Genomic DNA, 19,035 nt, shown 5'->3' with positions numbered 1-19,035 from the left:
GCGGAAACAAGGGTCTGGAGCAACGGGCTCGCGGGCCCAGACGTCGGCTTACCAACCACATTTGTCATTTAAGCTCAACCAAATGTAATATGAAAATCGGCATGAATGGGGAAATGTCAACGTGCATTGTGGAGTCACAGTCACAGTTGCAGTCGCAGTCGCCGTTGCCGTTGCAGGCGCAGTCACATTCGCAGGCTCAGCGGTTGGGTGGTGATGGCGGTGGTGGTGGCTTGGTGGTTTTCCCTGTATGTTGTGGAATTTCCTGTCAAGCTAATTTCCTTTGGGTGCTGCTGTTTGGTTGGGATCGCGTTGCATTGCCCTGAGTTGGCAGCCCATTGAATCAATTCACCTGCATGCATAAAATATTTTCCCTCAAAAAAGTCGTGTGCACTCCACAAGCACACACACTGTATGCTTGTGTATGTTACATGGGGGTAGTGTGCATGCAAAATATTTCAAACATTGCATATTTTATAGTTTATTGACTGGGCTCCTTCATCCCCTGCCCAAACGTTTGTCGACGGGTTTCGGGTTGTCCCACGTGTCCGCCCCTTTCCTTTTTTTTTTGTGTCCATTTACGTCGCGTAGTTGACACAAAATGAGCGCCATGCAGGGCGTCCCACTTGGGGAAGCCGAAGCCCCTGCCTGCCGTCCCCCTTCGGCGGGAATATTTGTTCCATTTGCCATTTACCACCTTGACTTGTTTGCCAATTGCACCAGAAACTCGTGGAGTAACGTGTCGCTACATTTGGGAATTGTTTGTGTATTGTGCACACCCACCGCATAAAACAACATATACACATTTGCACTATGTGTGTACATTTTATACGCTCTCGACCCACCCAGGGGGGCGGAGTGGATCGGGTGGGACAGCCATGTGTTATTAAAATTTATGTGCGAAAAAGGTGTCGAAAGCCGGACACGGGACCTGGGAGATGAAATGCGGGATACGGCACAGTGGAAGGTCTCCAATTCCCGGAAATGTTTTCTGTACTTGTCTTACAAAATTAAATTTTCTTTACGAAAAGTATAATGAAAATGTTGCAACTTTATGATGATTTTAATCAAAACGTCTTTGAATTTATATTATATTATTGTTCAAAAGAAACGTAAATAAGTAATTGGCAAAAAAAGAAAAGGAAATACAAAATAAAGCTGATAAGATTTTTAAGTGCTTCTACAAACAAGTAGTACTCTTAGTGTTCCTTGGGAACTCCGAGTTAAAAATATAATTAATTAATATTAACATTTTAAATTCAATATTTAGTTTATAGAATGGTTCTGTCTAATTTATAGAAATTTAATATTTGTTTACAATATAATCCCCAATTTGTATAATATTTTATATGATTTCCCTTGTCTTTTAAAAATAAACTCTTGAGCTCAGGCTAATCTGTCCCACACTTAGCTCTGAGCAAAGCGGCGCTCTGTGGTTCCTGGAAGAAGTTCAAAGTGATAACCCCAGATAGTACATGGTCGCAAGGCGCAAGCACTGCATCGGTTCTGAAGCTGGAGGAGCTTTTAGTTGCCAGACTACGTTCAGCGTCTTCGGTTTGCAATGGGTTCGGTTCGACTGCTGATTCTTTACTTATTGCCTCTGCTGATGTTCTTGGAGCTCGGAATGAGTACGAGCAACGATGATGGGTGGACCCAGTTTAAGATCAAATACAAAAAGCGGTATAACACAGAAGAGGATAACTGTCACCGAAAGATATACAACACAAAGCTACGAGCTATCCGCGCTCACAACAGGCTCTATCTGCAGGGCAAGGTGAGCTACTGGATGAGACTGAACGAGTTCTCCGACTCTGATCATAATCTGCTCTTCTCGTACCGGAGAATGGTTCCCCCGCCCCTAGAGAGATCGACAATAGGAGTCGTGAAACCTCCGAACTACAAGACCTACAACCAGATTAGGGGTGGGAGGGACTGGCGCAAGTTCGGCATCATTTCGCCCGTGGGAACTCAGGGACACGAGTGCCTGAGTTGCTGGGCCTTTTCCACAACAGGAGTTCTGGAGGCGCACCTGGCCAGGAGGACCCGTCGGCTGGTGCCACTGTCCCCCAAGCACCTGATGGACTGTGTGCCCAAGCCCAACGAAGGCTGCCGGGGCGGATGGGTGAGCGTGGCCTTTAACTACACTAGGACCCACGGGATAGCAACGCTGTCCTCCTATCCGTACGAACCGAAGGCAGAAAGGTGTCGACAAGATCTCGCATACAATGGAGGTTTCTTGAGGGGTCACGTCACTCTTAATAAACGATGCGAAAGGGAGCTGGCCGAGGTGGTGTACAATGTTGGACCCGTGGCTGTATCCATTCACAGCCTGCACCAGGACTTTGAGGAGTATGGCGGTGGAGTCTTGAGGATTCCGGACTGTCCATCGGACAAGATTGACCTTACGCACTCCGTCCTCGTGGTGGGTTTCGACACGGATCCGACCTGGGGCGATTACTGGCTGATAAAGAACTCCTATGGCAAATCCTGGGGCGAGAGTGGCTACTTCCGGTTGGCGCGTAACGCTGGCAACATGTGCGGCGTGGCCTCCCTTCCACAATATCCCATTGTATAAGATTGTATTAAGTTGATATGGTGAAATATATTTGGGAATATTTATTTTGTATATGTGTTTTTAAAATGTTTATCTCTTCTGAAAATAAAAAGTCTAGCAACTTGTGATTACAATTATGGGGCTTTTATTATTATATTTTCTTTATATTTTCAAAGCAGAAGTTATACTTTCAAAGAGTTATTTTCACTCTCCGTTAAAGGTTTGCAAGTAGACTTGGCTTGAAGGTCTTTCAGAGTTGCATTGTTATGTAGTCGCTTTCTGTTTAGTCACGGCACACAAAAGAAAGCAAAGAAAAGCGGAAAAGTCTAAAACAAATATGACCGCCTGTAAAGCCAAGGCAAATATGGTCAAGGATTTTTTACATGCAATGGTGGTTCCAGAAGAGGACGCCAACGCACACACAACAGGCAAATGCACGCACTCCTGAAACGCCAAGGCTGAATATATATTTTCTCGCTTTTACTCTGGCCATAAAGGGATATATCTACTAACAGAAAATGCGGAATGCTAGGAAAATAATATATATATTCATTCACTGCCTTAGTAATCTCTTATATGTTCGTTCTGTATTCCTTAAGACTTTTGCCCCGATTAGGGTATTCAGCTTTCGTGCTGACTGTTTTTTGTACAACTCCTGCTCCCATTTCGGAGGCCCCTCGGCCATTCTCCCCTGGGGTCACAGAGCTGTCCGGGCTCTGTTTGCGTGTCTGCAATTTGTTGCATAGCTGCGTTCTGAGCCATTTCTGGTTTCGAGTGGGGTAATTAGGAAAGCAGAAAAGCGAAAGCAGGCGGAGGAGGTCTTTGCAGCCGAACCAGCCAAGTAAAACGTCACTTGAGCTGTGCTGAGCTCACCTCACCCAAGGAGGTGGCCCTCTACTAGAGTCTGTATTAAATAAAATTGTGATTAGCTGACAGCCTTAAAGATGCTGTCTGCGATGCGGCTTCGGGCTGTGGCTTATCAGTAGCAAAACAGTCGCAGGCCATACCCCCGCCCTCGGTCAGCTGGAAAAGTTTGATGTCCACACACTGGGGGCAGACGCAGACACACACACAGAGGGTGTGTGCGAGGGGCACACCTGCCGCACACTTTGTTGACGCTCAACTCTTCACTGTCCTGTTTTGATATTATAAACCCTTTGACATGCAGCTGACTCTGTTGCTCCAGCTGCTTTTGTTGGATATTATGGTGCGAGGACTGTGCAGCATTTTCCTGCTTCCAACTTTATCGGCATTGCCTCAGACCTTCAGGCCGCCTGGCAGTTTTTAGAACAGCTGTCACTGTCTCACCGACTGTCAACATGTCCTTCAACGTGGAAATTATCAACAATGTGATAAGCTGAATACCACAAGCAATAGAAAATCGACACTAAGATTAAGGCAAGGCTTATGTCGATACTTAAATTTTGTTTTTATATTTGCTCCGAAATTTAAGCAACTTTGCATTAAAACATTGCAAAGATAACTTTAATAATCATCGCCATTCTTTAACCTGAATGTGGAGAGGGCGTTCTTGTGTTATTGTAGGCCAAGAGGGAAAAGGGTGTCCCCTTTTGCTGTACAAACCATAAATGATTTACATGCATCGCTGTGGTTCTCGTCGCTGCCTTCAACGCAGCTGGTAGCAGTTTTATCAACATTTCCTGCCGACAAGGCGACAGAGCGAACGACCGAAGGACCGAAGAATTCCATGCAAGGGAAGTTGAAAGCCACAGGATATGGAAGTCAAACAAGAATGGATGTGCTGCTGAGCAGGGCATTCCTGCGCCGAAAAGTATAATGCATTTTCAGCATCGGTTTGTAAAATAGTTTCGTCTACTTACAGCCTTTTGTTAGTATATTTAGAGAATGCATTTTATGTATTTCTGAAGAAGAGCTTATGAAACATATGAAATCGTAATAAAGGGAATAAAGTATCCTAAACTGCTGCTATTTTAAAAGTAGCAAATTTTCATTTATTTAAATTTCTCTGAATCCTTGAAATTATTCTCTTAACTTTCGCTCATATTTACATGAAAATGGCATCGTATAAACGTGGTTTGTCTTGGAGAAATAAGTATGACGTTTTCTTCCTGTTTTTCTCCCACTTTCCTTGAAAAGTTTACACTGTGCAAATACAAAGAGCTCCTGTATTACGAGGGCGGGTTCATAACTCCCTGTCTTTTGCAATTATACACCTTTAAACCTGTGTATTTATTTTATATTTAAAAACTGTGGAATTGGTCAACTCTACAATCTCGTTGCTGATTTTTTCTTTGCCACCAAACCAAACCAAACTTTTATCAGAAAGCGACTGGCATGGGGTATTTCGTATACAATTTCATAGGATATTAAAAAAAAACGGTGATAGTGCTTTAAGAACCCCTATAAACTATTAATTCAGCAACTGATTTCTTATATTTAAGTCTCTTTCCGCATAATTTATTTCGACAAACCCTGTGGTCTTATAATTTCATTTGATTTCCTATTCTCTTTATAATCCGTGAAATGATCGATGGGTTTAATCCCTCTTTCTCCAAGAATGCAGCAAGCTGGGATACCAGCACACACACTCCTCATACTTCCGCAGCTGCATCCGCTGGCCCCCAGAGCTCGCATCAGTTAAGAAAATAACATTTTTCGCACTCTTAGTCACGTTCCTAATCATTTTTATTTGGTAACTGCTTGGAAAACGTTTGCACAAGCGGCAGCAGTGGCAACAATAGTAGACGATTGCCAGGACACCCTCTATGGCCACTCACACACGCTCCCACACGTACACTCGCAATATTTGTTGGCACTAATATCGTTTATTAGCTTGGCACTTGAGTGTTTAAATGCTGAAAAATTGTCCGTGATAGTCCTTGGGAGGCGAGCAGGACATTACGGCGACGGAGGAGCTGTAATGTGAAGGCGGAAAGTGCGATGCGGGGCATTTGAACGTCGTGGCCATCGTTGAATTTAATTTCAAATTAGTTGAACACTTGCCGTCTTCTGCTTTTTGTGCTAAGGAAGCATTTTCTAACAGCACAGACAGCAACGGTCCTCGTTTAATACCCAATATTCGAAGAGTAAAGGGATATAGAGCATTGCAATTAAGATAAAATGAATTTCGTAAATATAGTAACTAAGCATTTCATTGGTTTACTTAATTTTACGATACACATCATTACCTATATTAGCCTACCAAGGGGCATGTAAATTTATATTAAATATTTAACATTTCTGTCTTACTTCCACTTAATTCAAGTCGGTAAACCAAACTTTTCATAAAAGGCAAGACAGGCAAAGTCCACACGAAAAACCAACGTCGACAGACGGATGCGGTCAGTATATTCCAGACGCATTCACCCCGACTCAATTGTGTCTTAAGCCAAATATCTTTTACAATTGCAATCTCAGCAGAAATCTGTCAAAAAATGCTAGAATCAATGAGGCTTCCAGACATTTTCTGTCTACATACCGACCAAGAGTACCACAACAAACCACAGGATCTAAAAGGATTTTCGCATTTCTTGCCGACACTCGACATTTTGAGGGAACGGAAGGACGAGCAGAAAAACATTTTACAATATTTACAGCAGCAATAAACTCATTTCCGCTATCGGGCCTTTGGGTGTGTGGACAAAAGTAACTAGAATTTTCACCAAATTTGAACTAACACACGAGTGTGTGTCTGTGAAACTAACTGAGTGCGGTATTCCCTGCTTTCCTTTATCTGTTCGGGCCATACTTGTGGCCTACGTTAGCTGTAAACTCGCTTAATAGTTGTATTCTTTCTCGATTCATTACGTATACGTATGGATTACGTATACGTAATTATAATTACATTTGATATCAATCTCTTAATAATTAAATAATTTATTTAAAGAGACCAGGTAAACGTTATCAATAAAAAATTTGTCTATAATCGAATGGCACAGAAATCTTACCAGCAATGTTATTGTCCCATTTGTCATTCAAAACCCTAAATATTCCAGTGGTCCCCAAAAAACGAGAGAAAAAAAATCGATTGCGCAATATTGGTTGGCTTATTGTGCACAAAACCGCAAAGGCAAATTTATGGCAGGCGATGCATATGGGCTAAGAAACAAATTTCAGGGAACCAAAACTGAACGAGAATGGCTCATAAGTCACGTGGGCCGCCGCCATTACCAATTGCTGTCAAATGGCATATTGCCTTACCCTTCCAGAATTCGTTTCTTATTGCATTGTTGTGCAATCAAGGGCTGGCGCGGGCTGGGGGCTGGGGGCCGAACAGGTAAGGTTGACGATTGCGTGGCCAAAAATAGCACAATTTTCTTATTGGATTTCAAAAAGACATTTTCCCAGAACTTGCGCTGAGGCAGGTGGCCTGAAGCGAGCGTAACCTGCCAAGTAACATGCCATACACGTCTATTGATTTGTTATGACGATAAAGATACCGAGCAGGATGGGGTGGATAGATGGAGCACAGGGTTCCTATAACAACAATGTCTGTCAAACCTGGAAAAGGAGAGACTCGCTCATAAATGGCACCAGCAGCAGCAGCAGAAGCAGCAGCGATGACGACGTCGTCAGGAGCCATTGTTGGTCCTCTCGCTTCTTGTTGACATTTTCATTAGCAAATTAATTTTAATTGATTACATTCTATGCGAAAATACGCAGACAGTGTGGGTACAGGGCGCCATATATTGAATTACCAATTTATTTATAGCCCCCCCCTAACTAGCTATACAAATAGGTAACGAGGAAAATATAATAATGTGTGCTCCATAGAAATGTGTATTTGTTGTCTAAAATTGAATTAATTTTGTGAAATGCTAGATGAAACATCAATTCAACTTTGGCCTAACTTAAGCTTAAATTCCGTTTAATTCAGTCAAACATTAGTACAAAACATCAAAGTACTAATTACAGAATGCTAACTAATTTAATGGGAAACTGTAACTTCATTGTTATATTATTAGAATTTTATAAATTAAATAAATAAAATGAAATTACCTCAAAAATTGCTTAAATTTTTCCTCTACCAACTCTGAGAAAAATCTTTAAAATTGAACGAATAACCAAACCGGGAAAATCACCTGCAACCCTCACGAGATGAAACTCTTATCTCAAGCACTTACCTTGTTGCCAGATCCCGATGAACGAAATTCATTTGCTCCAAATGCTTCATGCCCGATGCAATTTGTGTGGCAATGTAGACTAAGCAGCCGTAGCTGTGTCCGTCGCCGTCGAAGGAGTCGCAATCGGGGTTGCGCAGCGGATGCGGGTGCGGAAGATGCCGACATGAAATGAGAATTTGAAAAGTTTTCCCATTCGACGGAGGTTGGGTAGCCAAGTTAACGAAGTTTTAACATCCGTTTGCGCATGTTGGTGGTGGTTGGTCGGTCGTCCGTTGTTCGTTGTTCGTCGGCGGATCGGCGTAATCATTGAGCACGAGAACGGAAGTGTAGCGTCGGCAAATGGCGTCAGTACAGGAAGTCCGATAAAACGCACGCAAAAACGCAGCAGGACGAGCAAAAAAAAAAAAGGTGGCATAAAATGCGGGGGAGAGACAACGCATTAGTTAAAAAGTAAGTACACTGGGGGTGCTGAGCCAACCGCAAAACCTTACCTCAGGCTCTTGTTGGCCATCAAACCGCTGGTCTCGGCCACGTGCTCCTGCAGAAACTGATTCAAGTCGCCGAGGCAGTTCGAATAGTCCTGCACGATGCAGATGGGCTCGTCCCGCAGACAGGCTCCAACCAGGCGGGCCACGTTCGGATCACTGAGCCGCGCCAGCTGCTTGGCCTTGCTGCGGAACTCCTTGCGCAGGTGATCAACGGCCCCAGGACGCAGGGTGGCCACCGCCACGAGGGTGGCACTGGGGAGGAGAGGAGAGTGGTATCAGTGAGTAGTGTATAAGATCAGACTGCAAATGGAGGAGGATTTGCATAGGAGACTCATTGAAAGGCTGCAATTACCAAGTAATTTTGCTAATAACTGCGATAGATCTTAGGAAAACGATTTTTAAATTTTAAATATATAAAAAATATAAAATAATTATTAATAATTAATACCAATAGCTTTCCCTTTGCTGTCTTAAAGCTTCTGTAGAGTCTTTGCTAAATCTAATGTAAGCCCAGTTAATGAAGCTAAAATGATTTGATCCTTGGAACGATATCTGTTCTCATGGAGAATTAAAGTCTCTAAAAAGCTGTGTCGGATTAACTCATAAAGAGCCTCGACTGACAAATCAAATGGTATAAACATGATGAAACCAGGCTGAGCACCTCCCTGTACTACTCCATTCCGGTTGTTATCTACAAATACTTCCTCAACTGCGGTGACGACCAAACTGCAAAAACAGTAGCAACAAAAGCTATTCGAAAAAAAAAAACGTATCAGAAATTCCATTACAACAAGTTTAAACCATAGTCAAAGAGAAAAAATGGGAAAAGGACAATCTAGCATCATCGTCATAGCCAACAGTTAAGGACAGCAACCAAAGTACTCCGAACGTGAGATGAGTTTTTGTTTCCCCGAGTCTGTTACCTTTGATTTCGCTTGGTGCCGTTTAATTGCAAAATTCTTGATGAGAGTTGCATTAAGAGGGACATAGGGTTGGAAATGATTAATAGGTTTTAATAAAAATAATTAAAATCAATGAAAAAGTGTCACTACTTTGCAGAGGCCTTCGATAAAATTTAGTTACAAGTATTGCTAAACTAATTTTTAAAGAAAAGCTGATAAATAAGTATAAAAAATAACACAGCCCGAACGTGTGCTGACCGTCAATACATAAAAAGCGCTTTAAAAGTTTTGTATATGAAGAAAAATTTAATACAGATTCCCAGAACAGTTGGCAAACAAAAAGCAACAATGGAAAATGGAAAGGCATACAAAATATTTTTTGGCAGTTGGCGCACTCCGGGCACTGCAAAATAAACGTTGTGAAAAAATCGTGAACAGAAAATAACATAAATTGATATTCAGTTAAAAATGTGCAAAATATTTTACGCACGCGTGTCGTTTCTTTTTTTTTTTTTTCCTCTTATCCCACGACAAGTCGGCAACAACGAAAATAGGTGCGTATTCCCCACGCCGCCCTTTCCGGTCAGTGGATTTTGTGAACTATTTTACTTCAGGATATTTTCCTTTTTTCGGTGGTACATTTATGAATAATTTTCACGCTTGCCGTTGAATTTTTTAAATGTAAATGCCGCTTCGCCTCACCTCCCTCCACCAATTTTTTCGCTGAAAAAAATATATATACTGGGGAGCATACGCTTGAGAGCGAATCGACTTATCTGCGGGAATGCCCTTCATATGGATGCGGGCTGAAGGGGGAGTGGGTGCGGATAGTATCGCCACGAGGTAATTTACGTGAATTTTTGCTATAAATTAATGTGCCTGCAGGTCGTTAGGATACCTAGAATATGAATGTGCCCGTGTGTGTGTGTTGTGTTTGAGATTTATGCAAATGTTCAGCAAAGTAAAAAGACCATTCACCGATGTGTCAGTTTGTGCGCGTGTGGGTGTCTGTGGGGTAATTACATATTCATTGAATTTTACATAAACTTGTCAGCTAGTATTCATAGTTTCAAAGCTTTCAACCGCAAACACAGAGGTGGGGATACCCCCTAATGGGGAGGGATTATTGGCTGGGCGCTCTCTAATGCTTAAAAGATAACCAAACCACTAAGCTCTCGCCCTGCCTCTTCCCCGTTCGCATTATGAGCTCATTAATTATTCATAAATATTGTTTTACGCAATTAGTTAATTTCAGGATTGATTGATTTACTTTTGTCCGCATTTGCTTCAGTTTAGCTCCTTCCCTTGCCTTTGTCCGTCATTTGTCTCTGTGTGTCTGACATTTGGGGCCGTTATCCTGTCGTTTGAACAATATGAAAAATATTTTTTAAATAAGGTTTTGATAGGTTTTAATATTGAAAAAGTAATCCGGGTCTCTGGGAGTATTCCCAAAAGTTATACCAAAGACTGGATCATAGTTCTAAGCATAACAAAAGGTCTAAACCCTTTTTTGTAGAGTTACTAGATGATGCCATAAACATATATCCTCAAAAATTATAGGCAAAGTTGAAGATCCTAGTTCATCGCAAGCTCCAATAGATTTTTCATATAGATATTCCAGGACCTTGTCTTAACTCGTCGCTGTTAGGTGGTACCCACTGTGACCATATGGCTGAGTGCCTCGGGGAAATGTTTTCATTTTCCCTTCGTCCGGTGCGTAAAATGGCTTTGATTTTCAACTCTGCCACGTCTATTATCATTTCCATCTACGGTGGCCGACAATAAAGTCCATCTGTTGTCTGATAACTGTCTATCCGCCTGTCTATTAATATTTTATCAGACTGCCAGGCCCTGGGAGGCGGAATCGGGCACTCCAAGTTGCCTGCCACAAAATTCCCTATTCCATATTGAAGTTCGCCTCACTCTCTATATGCAGGCCGCACTCTGTCTCTCTGTGTGTGTGTGTGTTAATTATTTTGCATACATCTGCCTGGGCCTCGGAGGTTTCCCTGCTGGTTTTTGCTGCCGCTGCAGAGAATTCCCTCCATGGCACTCCTACGCCCTGCCACACTGCCACCTCCTCGGGCAGACTTTGGCTGCTGCCCGAGTGCCTGCATGGGCAATATTACGTATACGTAATACGTTTTGCGGCTTTCGAACCGCAAAACTATTAAAGCAAGCAGGCAAATCGAATTGTTACGTTGCATATTAAAATGTGCCAGGAGCAGAATATTGGCCTGCCATGACGACATTGTTCGAAGCTTGAGTCTAATTGATTTTTGCGCTTGGAAACCGACGCGTCGGTGTGCAAAGACTGGACTGGAGCTATTGTCATGGGCATATGTTTTAATTGATAAAGGCATGGAGAAGGCCCACATAAAAGTAATGGGATTCAAAGAAAATACATTAACCTCAAAGGTTCAGACACAATTAATGTCGCTATTATTGATTCTTTTCTTAGAAATCAAGTGGTATTAATCTAACAATTCATGTCGAATGGTTCTAACTTGGTTTCCTAGAACATTATGGGGTTGTATTTATTTTAATAATATAACTATGAATTTTAATTGGGGTTTAATATTTAAGTTAGTTTCAATGACAGCCCAATATTAAATAAACAACAATAAAAATAAAATAAACAAATAATTTAAAAAGCAGTATTAAAGTAAATTTCTGCTACACTCTGTGTATATGATCCTGCAGAGCAGCTTGTAAATATCTCTGCTACACAGGAGTTGGATTTTACGGGCTAACTATTTTTTCAACCATTTTAGGATTCTTGCAATTCGCGGATGGAAAGGATTGGGGGCAATGAGAAGTGGTGTGTGGAGTGTGGTCTGTTTGCTGGGTTCTGTACTCACTTCAGCACATTCGTTTCGCACAAATGCAGCTCGCCGAATACGCCGGAGCCCAGCTTCTCGACGATGACCAGCGACTGACGCGGAAACTCCTGCACTTGGCAATTGGCCTGCTCTTCGTTAATGTCGGCGAAATTAGCGCTCATATCCAAATTGTAATGATGCGGTTTTCCCCCACTGCCGAGGCCTCCTCCACCCCCGCCAGTAGGTGTGGGCGTGGTCGCCGCCGTGGTCGATACACTGAGACTGAGGGATCCGCTGCTTTGGGAGCCCGGTGGCGGCACGGACTTGCTGCAAATTGGTGTGGCTGCGTAATATTTCTCCGGCGGCGGTGGAACGGGCGGCGGGGGCAGCGGCAGTGTGGCAGCATTGAGGGAATTGCGTGCGCTGGTGGTTACGTTGCCAGCGGCAATAACAACCTCGGCACCCGGCGGCGCCATTACCCCCCCAGTGCCAGCTCCCAATCCTAGGCCACACCCGGCCCCAGTGGCAGGAGGATTGGGCAGTAGCTGCTGCATGTGAGGCACCGCATAGTCCTGGCACACAATGTCCGGCACATCTGCAAGGAGACGAGGGGGGAGTAGTGAGAGAGTGTTAATTTTAGACCGTAAAAATGGAAGGAATGCCAACAGCCAGTGCAAACTTAACCGCACTAAACAATAAAACTTTTTTAAGCACCAGACTAAAAGTTCCTCCCAGCCACCGAGCTATACAAATTGCATTGTGAAAATTTAAGAAACATTTTGAACTTTTCCTCAAGCTGGCATAAAATACGAATAATAATCCTTTGGGGTCTGAGCGGTCGATATATATCACACTACCTATGTATATATATAAGCTTTATTTCGCCTGTAAAGTATTTATTTATAACCAGAAAGATCCCAAGGGTTAAGTATTCTAGAAATGAAATGTTCAAATCACTAAATACCTTTAGGCAAAGATTACTAACAAAATGTATATCCCAAAACAATTATGTTAATTTTTTAACAGCCACGAAATTCCAACAAGTTGCAATAAGATGTTATTGAATTGAGATTAAATTGCTAACTCTCAAATAAATAGTTTTTGTTTAGAATAATAGCTTTTCTTTAAAGTCCAGCAGCCACCGTCAAGAAGTATATCAAAACTAAGTGGTCCTTGAAATCAGGATATCCCCGGCGGCAGGACTCGTTCCACTTCCTCCGCACACATGCCCAGGGTACAGATGCACCACAATCAATTGCAATATGCGTTGGTATTCCTCTGCTACTACATTTCGGGGATCTCTGCACTCGCCACTTTTGCTGGCGAAGCATTTATCTCGCCTGGGCTTCCCCTGGTTTTCATTTGTCTTGTCCAGGACTTTTCTGCCTTAAACTTTAAACTTTTCCCATTTAGTCAAAAGAGAAGGAGCGACGTGGCAGAGCGTTCGAGGAGATGAGAGCTCGAGCCTTGGGGCGGGAAAAATGGCGTGTGGCAAAAAACTAAATGAAATTAATTGCAACTTGCCGTCTCCCTCGCAAGTAAGAGCCCCAGCGACGGGGAACTTTTAATTTTATTGTTGTAATAATATTATTTAGTTTGTGTGCCAGTGTGTGTTCCGTTGCCATTGTCAGTCTGCTTTCGTTTTGGCTTGGCTGTCATTTTTGCATTCGTTCCGTCCAAAAAGTACTAGAAAGACATAATGTAAGAGTCGGAGCCAGACACTCGGCGAACGTTAATGACAAAACTTTTCGACCAACGAGCGAAATTCGTATGCAAGTTTCCTCTGGATGTGCAGTGGTGTGTGTCCCTGCGAGGCGGTGTGTGTGTGTGTATGCTTTCGGTCTATAGGAATGTCGTGTAGTTGAGCAATCAGTGCCCTCAGTTTTGAAGTTGCACTGAAGTTTTGCGGCCTTACATTTTCAATTTGTAGGAATTTACAGAAATTTTCACAGTACTCCATGGGTTCTATGTGATTTTCTCTATGAATGTGGGGTTTTGAATAAAGGTTTTTGAGCTCAAAAATATGTTTTTACATATTTTCAAAGAAATCAAAATATTTAAAAAATTTAATTTCTTTTAATTGCAGTTATTATTATTATTATTATTATATTTAAAGTGTTTGTTAGCAGCTCTCGAGATTTTTGTAATTAAAAATTTTTTGAAAAATATTTTTGATTATATTTTTAAGGAATTTCACAGCGATAGAGTTCGATAATCTTGTATTCTTTAATAACAGTAAAAGCCCAAGTCGATAATCCAATAATCAAAACAGAAAACACAAACAATTTTCTAGGAAAGCAAACGGAAACTCAAAGAGCGGCTGTATCCTAGAGTATCCTGCACTCCTTCTCAAGTTATAGCCAGGTGGTTCCAACAGTTCATTCTGCTTAAGCATAGTTGCTTCTCCAATGCAGCACAAATGAAGCCATTGCAACCCATCCATAAATTGGATTTGGGCTGACACGGCGTTTATGCGATGCCCACTTTATACATTTATATAATGAAATGCCAGAAAATGACAATTTTCTTTTCTGACATTCTTCTGTGTCGCAGCAACTTGACTGCATTTTGACATTACGTCTTTAAGAATTCATGGAGTTGTGCGCATAAACTGGGTATATGGATGACTGTGACTATGGGCGACCTGCTTTTAAACGACTTTTGGGCCTGGCCTCACGCTCGCTCTCATTGCCATGTTTATTTGCATGCAATGTTATTAAGTCGTGGCTTTCTTTTCCCAGCCCTTGCCTCTCGTGTGCTATCCTAGGCAGTGCAAATTGGCAGTTGACTTCAAAAATAGACTTTAATTTGAGTAAGTCTAGTCGATTTGAGCTGTGCCCGTTGGGAAAGTTTTGCCGTCGACAAGAAGTTTGAAGCACTCAATTTGGCGCGTGCGATGCGCGCGAGACTGTGACGACCCGAGCTGAGCCGGCAGCCAACAACATAACTTATTTGAGCCAAATTAAATTATTGTAGTAACCAGGCAGACAGAGTCACAGTCCCAGACCCTTCGACAGAGCAGGGCAGAGCGGAGCGGCCACTATGACAAATATTTGCTGCCCAGTTATAAAATGCACCCAGAGGCAACATCAGAAAACTTTTTGGCAAATGACTCAAGCGCATGAAAGGCGTGCCATAAACGCTTATGAGCTGTGCCGCAGACGAAGACTCCGGCTGGCATGTGGATACATGGCCCAGATGACGAGGGGGATGCCAGGGATCTAACGGGAATGTCCTCGGAACAATGGGGACTGCATACAGGGCCATTTTATGTGCTGCAAGTCATCTCAGCCCTCACAAGGGCCGAAGTCCGCAGACCAAAAAATTTGTAACATGCCTTGGGCCCCTCCTCTGCGGACACGCAGGAGTATTAGAATTCATTACAATTTACGGAGCGGCGGTCGTAACTCCTAACTGCAGTTCTATGTCTGTGTGGCAATTAAAACCGAGCACACAAAAAAGTGTGTCCGAAAAAAAGAGTCTACATGGTAGATGAACTGTTAATACTCTTGGCACCGGGCGGCAATCCGGGCTATGTAATCACTGAAGTCACAAGGAAACCATATTCGTATAGAATTATTATAGTTTTTAAAATTGAACAAAGATTTTGTTAATTTAAGTTAAAAAATCTTAAAGAAGTTTTATTGCATTGTATGTTTTTGTCATAAAAAACAATGTAAAAACCTACAACAATTTAATAACTAGATGGATATTAAAAAGTGAAATATAATGTCAAACAGTCAAACAGGTCCTTAAACTAACATCAGCTTCTGGTAAAGCCCACATCCCGAAGGATCTGCTCTTATCTCCATTCGAAGTAAACCCAACCTATAGTCACGTCAGATATTCCGAAAACCGCCTGACTCAGCAATTCAAAATTATGTCCTGCGGTGCTAGCATCGCGCTCTTCCGACCCGTTTTTTTTTTATCCCTGTCCAGTTTTTTCGGTCCTGAAGCCCTTGCTCCCTGTAAACGCCGCACCACCTAGGCTACGGATCCATGTTGTGCGCTAAATTAAGCATTGCTCTCTGGGTTCGTAGCTGGCCCCGCTGCCGCTGTGCCTGCAGGAGCATTTGCATGTCCTGTCACTGGCAGGACGCAAAACATCAAACTCATCAAGAGCGACACCAGCAGCTGGGCAAGGGGGCCGAGCGGGGAGTAGTCAAGTGTCGAGCTGCAAGCGCAGTTTTATGGCTGATGGCAAAGGCCCACACATCATTGTCATAGGTGCATCTCTACTCCATGCCAGCGTCATCTCCGGGTTCAGTACACTGGGGCACTCGTACACAGCACAGTGGTATCAGAGTGTTCAATTTTATACATTGGAATATGGGGGTGTTACAAAATCTTGCTAGAGTTTTAGAATTTCTTTAATAGGATTTCAAAGCTTAATTAATTTTCCTTTCTTTGGCTACAATGTTTGATTTTTACATTATCAGTCATTCATTTCCAGGTTAAATTTCATTAGCTACTTTACTGCCCTTGGGCCACTGTGCCTCGCTAGACTCACCTGTATATTCCGGCGATACATGCTGACGCTGCAGGTCATTCATGGAACAGGCACTGGCCGCACTGGTGTACATGTTCACGTTGAAGGGCTCATGGTACAGACTGTTCTTGTCAATGGACGACTCATTGTCATCCATTGTTGTGACCACCTGGGGAAAAAAGTGACAGCATATAGTGAAAAAAGTCTGGGTAGCTGGTGTCTTTTGGTGTTTTTTGCATTCCGCACTACAGTCCGGCTCTACAGTTTTTAATCATGATTTCTGGAATATGCCCTGCGTTAGAGCTTCTGTGGGCTGGTTACTTTCAGCCCAATCTCTTTTTTTGCTCCAGCTGTAGCTGGCCCCGATGCTGTTTGACATGCATTCTGGGTGGTTGAAGGGTGGATCTGACCCCGCCAGAGGATGCCGGCGGGCACTGTTATGCACTTTGCATGTTTCGTTACCCGGTGGGTTAGGCGGAATGCATTAACAGACCCTCGGGTCGGGGTCGGGTCGTTTCTGGGAGCAGGGAGCAGGAGAGCGCTTACCTTCAGGACACCGTTGCCGTTGAGTCGCTTATCAACGCCGCCGAGCGTGTCCGGATTGAAATTGTGCTGAAACGCGTCCAAAACGTTGCCCCGGCCCCGGGCGCGCTTGTTACGGGCTACTATCAGCAGTATAATGGCGACCAGCAGCATTATAATTGTGGCCAGCACCGTGATTATGACGCCCACGAAGCCCGTTTCCGGTTCCTGATGGTCGATGGGCCTCGGCGAGATAACTATGGGAGAAAGAGGAGAGAAAAGGAAGAGCTAGAGTAATGAAAAGTCCGGATATTTGTTTTTCTTTTCCCCTTATAAAGCACTTGCAGCAAGCTAAAAATGCTTTATGTAAATAGCTATTTCTGTGGGGCGTCTGTACTGTGGCTATGGTTTATTGTCTGATTTTTCAATTGCCACAGCGAAACCTTTGTTTACGGATCCCAAACGCGAATGATTACTCCCCGGAGGAGCTAATCAAGCTGCGTTTTTGCACGGAAGCTACAGGAGGTTTCGCTTCTGCTTGCTGACTCCCACATGTAGTTTGTGGTGGATATGACTCAGTAGAAACTTTAATTAATTCTGGACTTGTTGAATATTTAAGGTTTTGAAAACTATATCATTACTTTATCATTAAAATGAAACAAGAAAAGCCATAAAAATATATAATAATTTACATTAATTTAAAATATAATTTTCAGGGTATTCTTATCAAAATAAACTATGGTTTGTATTAAGATGTAAACTAGCACAGGATTAAATTTTAAAACCAGCTTATTTATTGTTTGTCCCTATGGCAGAGATCGATCCACTCACCTTGTGTGGTGTGCTGGCTCCGTTCGCCTCCGCTGCTCACCGCTCGTCCGACTTCATCTCGCTGCAGCGGATACTCCGAGGTGTCCGGCTGTCTGGCGCCGTTTTGAGGCGGAGCACCTAGCACCTCCTCGTCCGTGAAGTTGCCAAGCACAGGCACTGGAAGATAGAAAGAGCAGAACAGGTGTTGGTGGGAAAAGTGCACTCGCGATTTTCGGTTGACTTTAAGGGATGGAAATACTGTTTAGATTGAGTAGCAAGTGAAAAGTAGTGTTTCATTTCCACAATCAGGGTTTATTTAATATTATTTTAATATTAATTTCATAATTGGAATCCTTGTTTGCTGTGGAAATTTTACGATATTCACCCGCAAGATGTGATTATATTAAAGCATCTAAAAGTATGCAATTGGTGTTTCATCATATACCAAATATCTTGTCTAATTATAATAATATTTGATGTAATGCTAAATATATTTATTTAATTTTAAACATATTTTATGTTTAAGATACATAAATCCTCGCTTATAATATAAATTTAATGTATCTAATATTTAGAATATTTAGAATATATCCTGGGCAGCCCACTTCTCTTGAATAAAACCTCCCACAATCACTGCTTGACTTTCCATCCATTCAGAAATGACTAATTAATGCCCGATATTGGTAATCCTTTTCCGCTCTTATGTGTACTTGCAAGGTGAGTGGGACGTCCCCCCAAGGCGGGGGCAGGACTGCTGGGTGACAGCTGCCCGCCTTGATAAACTGCTCCGGCTAATGGCTCCTGCGAGCAATTAGGGGGAGCTGGCAGCTGTGCAGCCGGAGCAGCGGAGCGGAGGAGAGGAGAGGAGAGGGATTATTATGATGATGAATGGCCGAGCTCGCCGTGTCATATCACCGCCCAGACGGTGAGTGACAATGGGGCCGCAGATAGGGAAGAAAAAGTCCAGGAAAATGAGGAAACTCTGGAGCGGGCAGCCCGCCGAGTGCCAATTAGTGCTGCACACTTTCGGGTGCAACTTTACTTAAAGGCGTTGGAGCGAATGCCGGCAATTGTGTTTGCCCCCTTCCGCCGTCGGTGTTGACATTTCGCTCCCGACGCAGACAAAAACAGAAAACATAAAACGTAAACCCATCCAATGCCCAGACAGTCGTCAATAACGAAAGGCGACAGAAACAACAACAGCAACCGGAGCGATATCCAGAAATGTTTACCCATCGGACTGTTGACTACGCTCCTTTTTTTTTTATCCATTTTATATCCTTTTCCCTGGACGCCCCCTCCTTGACCGACTGCACTTCCGCCTCGAGCGTTTGTTGAACCCTCCT

General features: G+C 43.0%; 2 protein-coding genes across 2 annotated transcripts in view; one reads left to right on the top strand and one right to left on the bottom strand.

Annotated features, from left to right (window-relative positions):
• The window catches only part of Ddr (discoidin domain-containing receptor 2), a 95,077-nt gene that overhangs the window by 26,955 nt on the left and 49,087 nt on the right, over positions 1-19,035 (bottom strand). Inside the window, exons 9-14 of the mRNA XM_070289045.1 lie at positions 17,711-17,866; positions 16,904-17,136; positions 16,379-16,526; positions 11,908-12,463; positions 8,148-8,396; positions 7,657-7,749 (exon numbers count right to left, since the gene is read on the bottom strand). Coding sequence (XP_070145146.1) covers positions 7,657-7,749; positions 8,148-8,396; positions 11,908-12,463; positions 16,379-16,526; positions 16,904-17,136; positions 17,711-17,866 — 1,435 coding nt within the window. The remainder of the gene's footprint in view (positions 1-7,656; positions 7,750-8,147; positions 8,397-11,907; positions 12,464-16,378; positions 16,527-16,903; positions 17,137-17,710; positions 17,867-19,035) is intronic.
• LOC108082660 (crustapain-like) lies at positions 1,549-2,572 on the top strand. The gene has a single exon (XM_041775868.2). It carries the CDS (start codon positions 1,559-1,561, stop codon positions 2,570-2,572), a length of 1,014 nt encoding a protein of 337 aa, XP_041631802.1. The 5' UTR covers positions 1,549-1,558.

Source organism: Drosophila kikkawai, chromosome 2L (genome assembly GCF_030179895.1).
Source record: "Drosophila kikkawai strain 14028-0561.14 chromosome 2L, DkikHiC1v2, whole genome shotgun sequence".
In the NCBI taxonomy this organism is placed as follows: domain Eukaryota; kingdom Metazoa; phylum Arthropoda; class Insecta; order Diptera; family Drosophilidae; genus Drosophila; species Drosophila kikkawai.
The sequence above is the reverse complement of the archived record's forward strand: the minus strand, read 5'-3'. Positions and strand labels throughout refer to the sequence as shown.

Coding starts and splice junctions, on each gene's coding strand:
- LOC108082660 (XM_041775868.2), top strand. CDS start 1,559: ATGGGTTCGGTTCGACTGCTGATTCTTTACTTATTGCCTCTGCTGATG.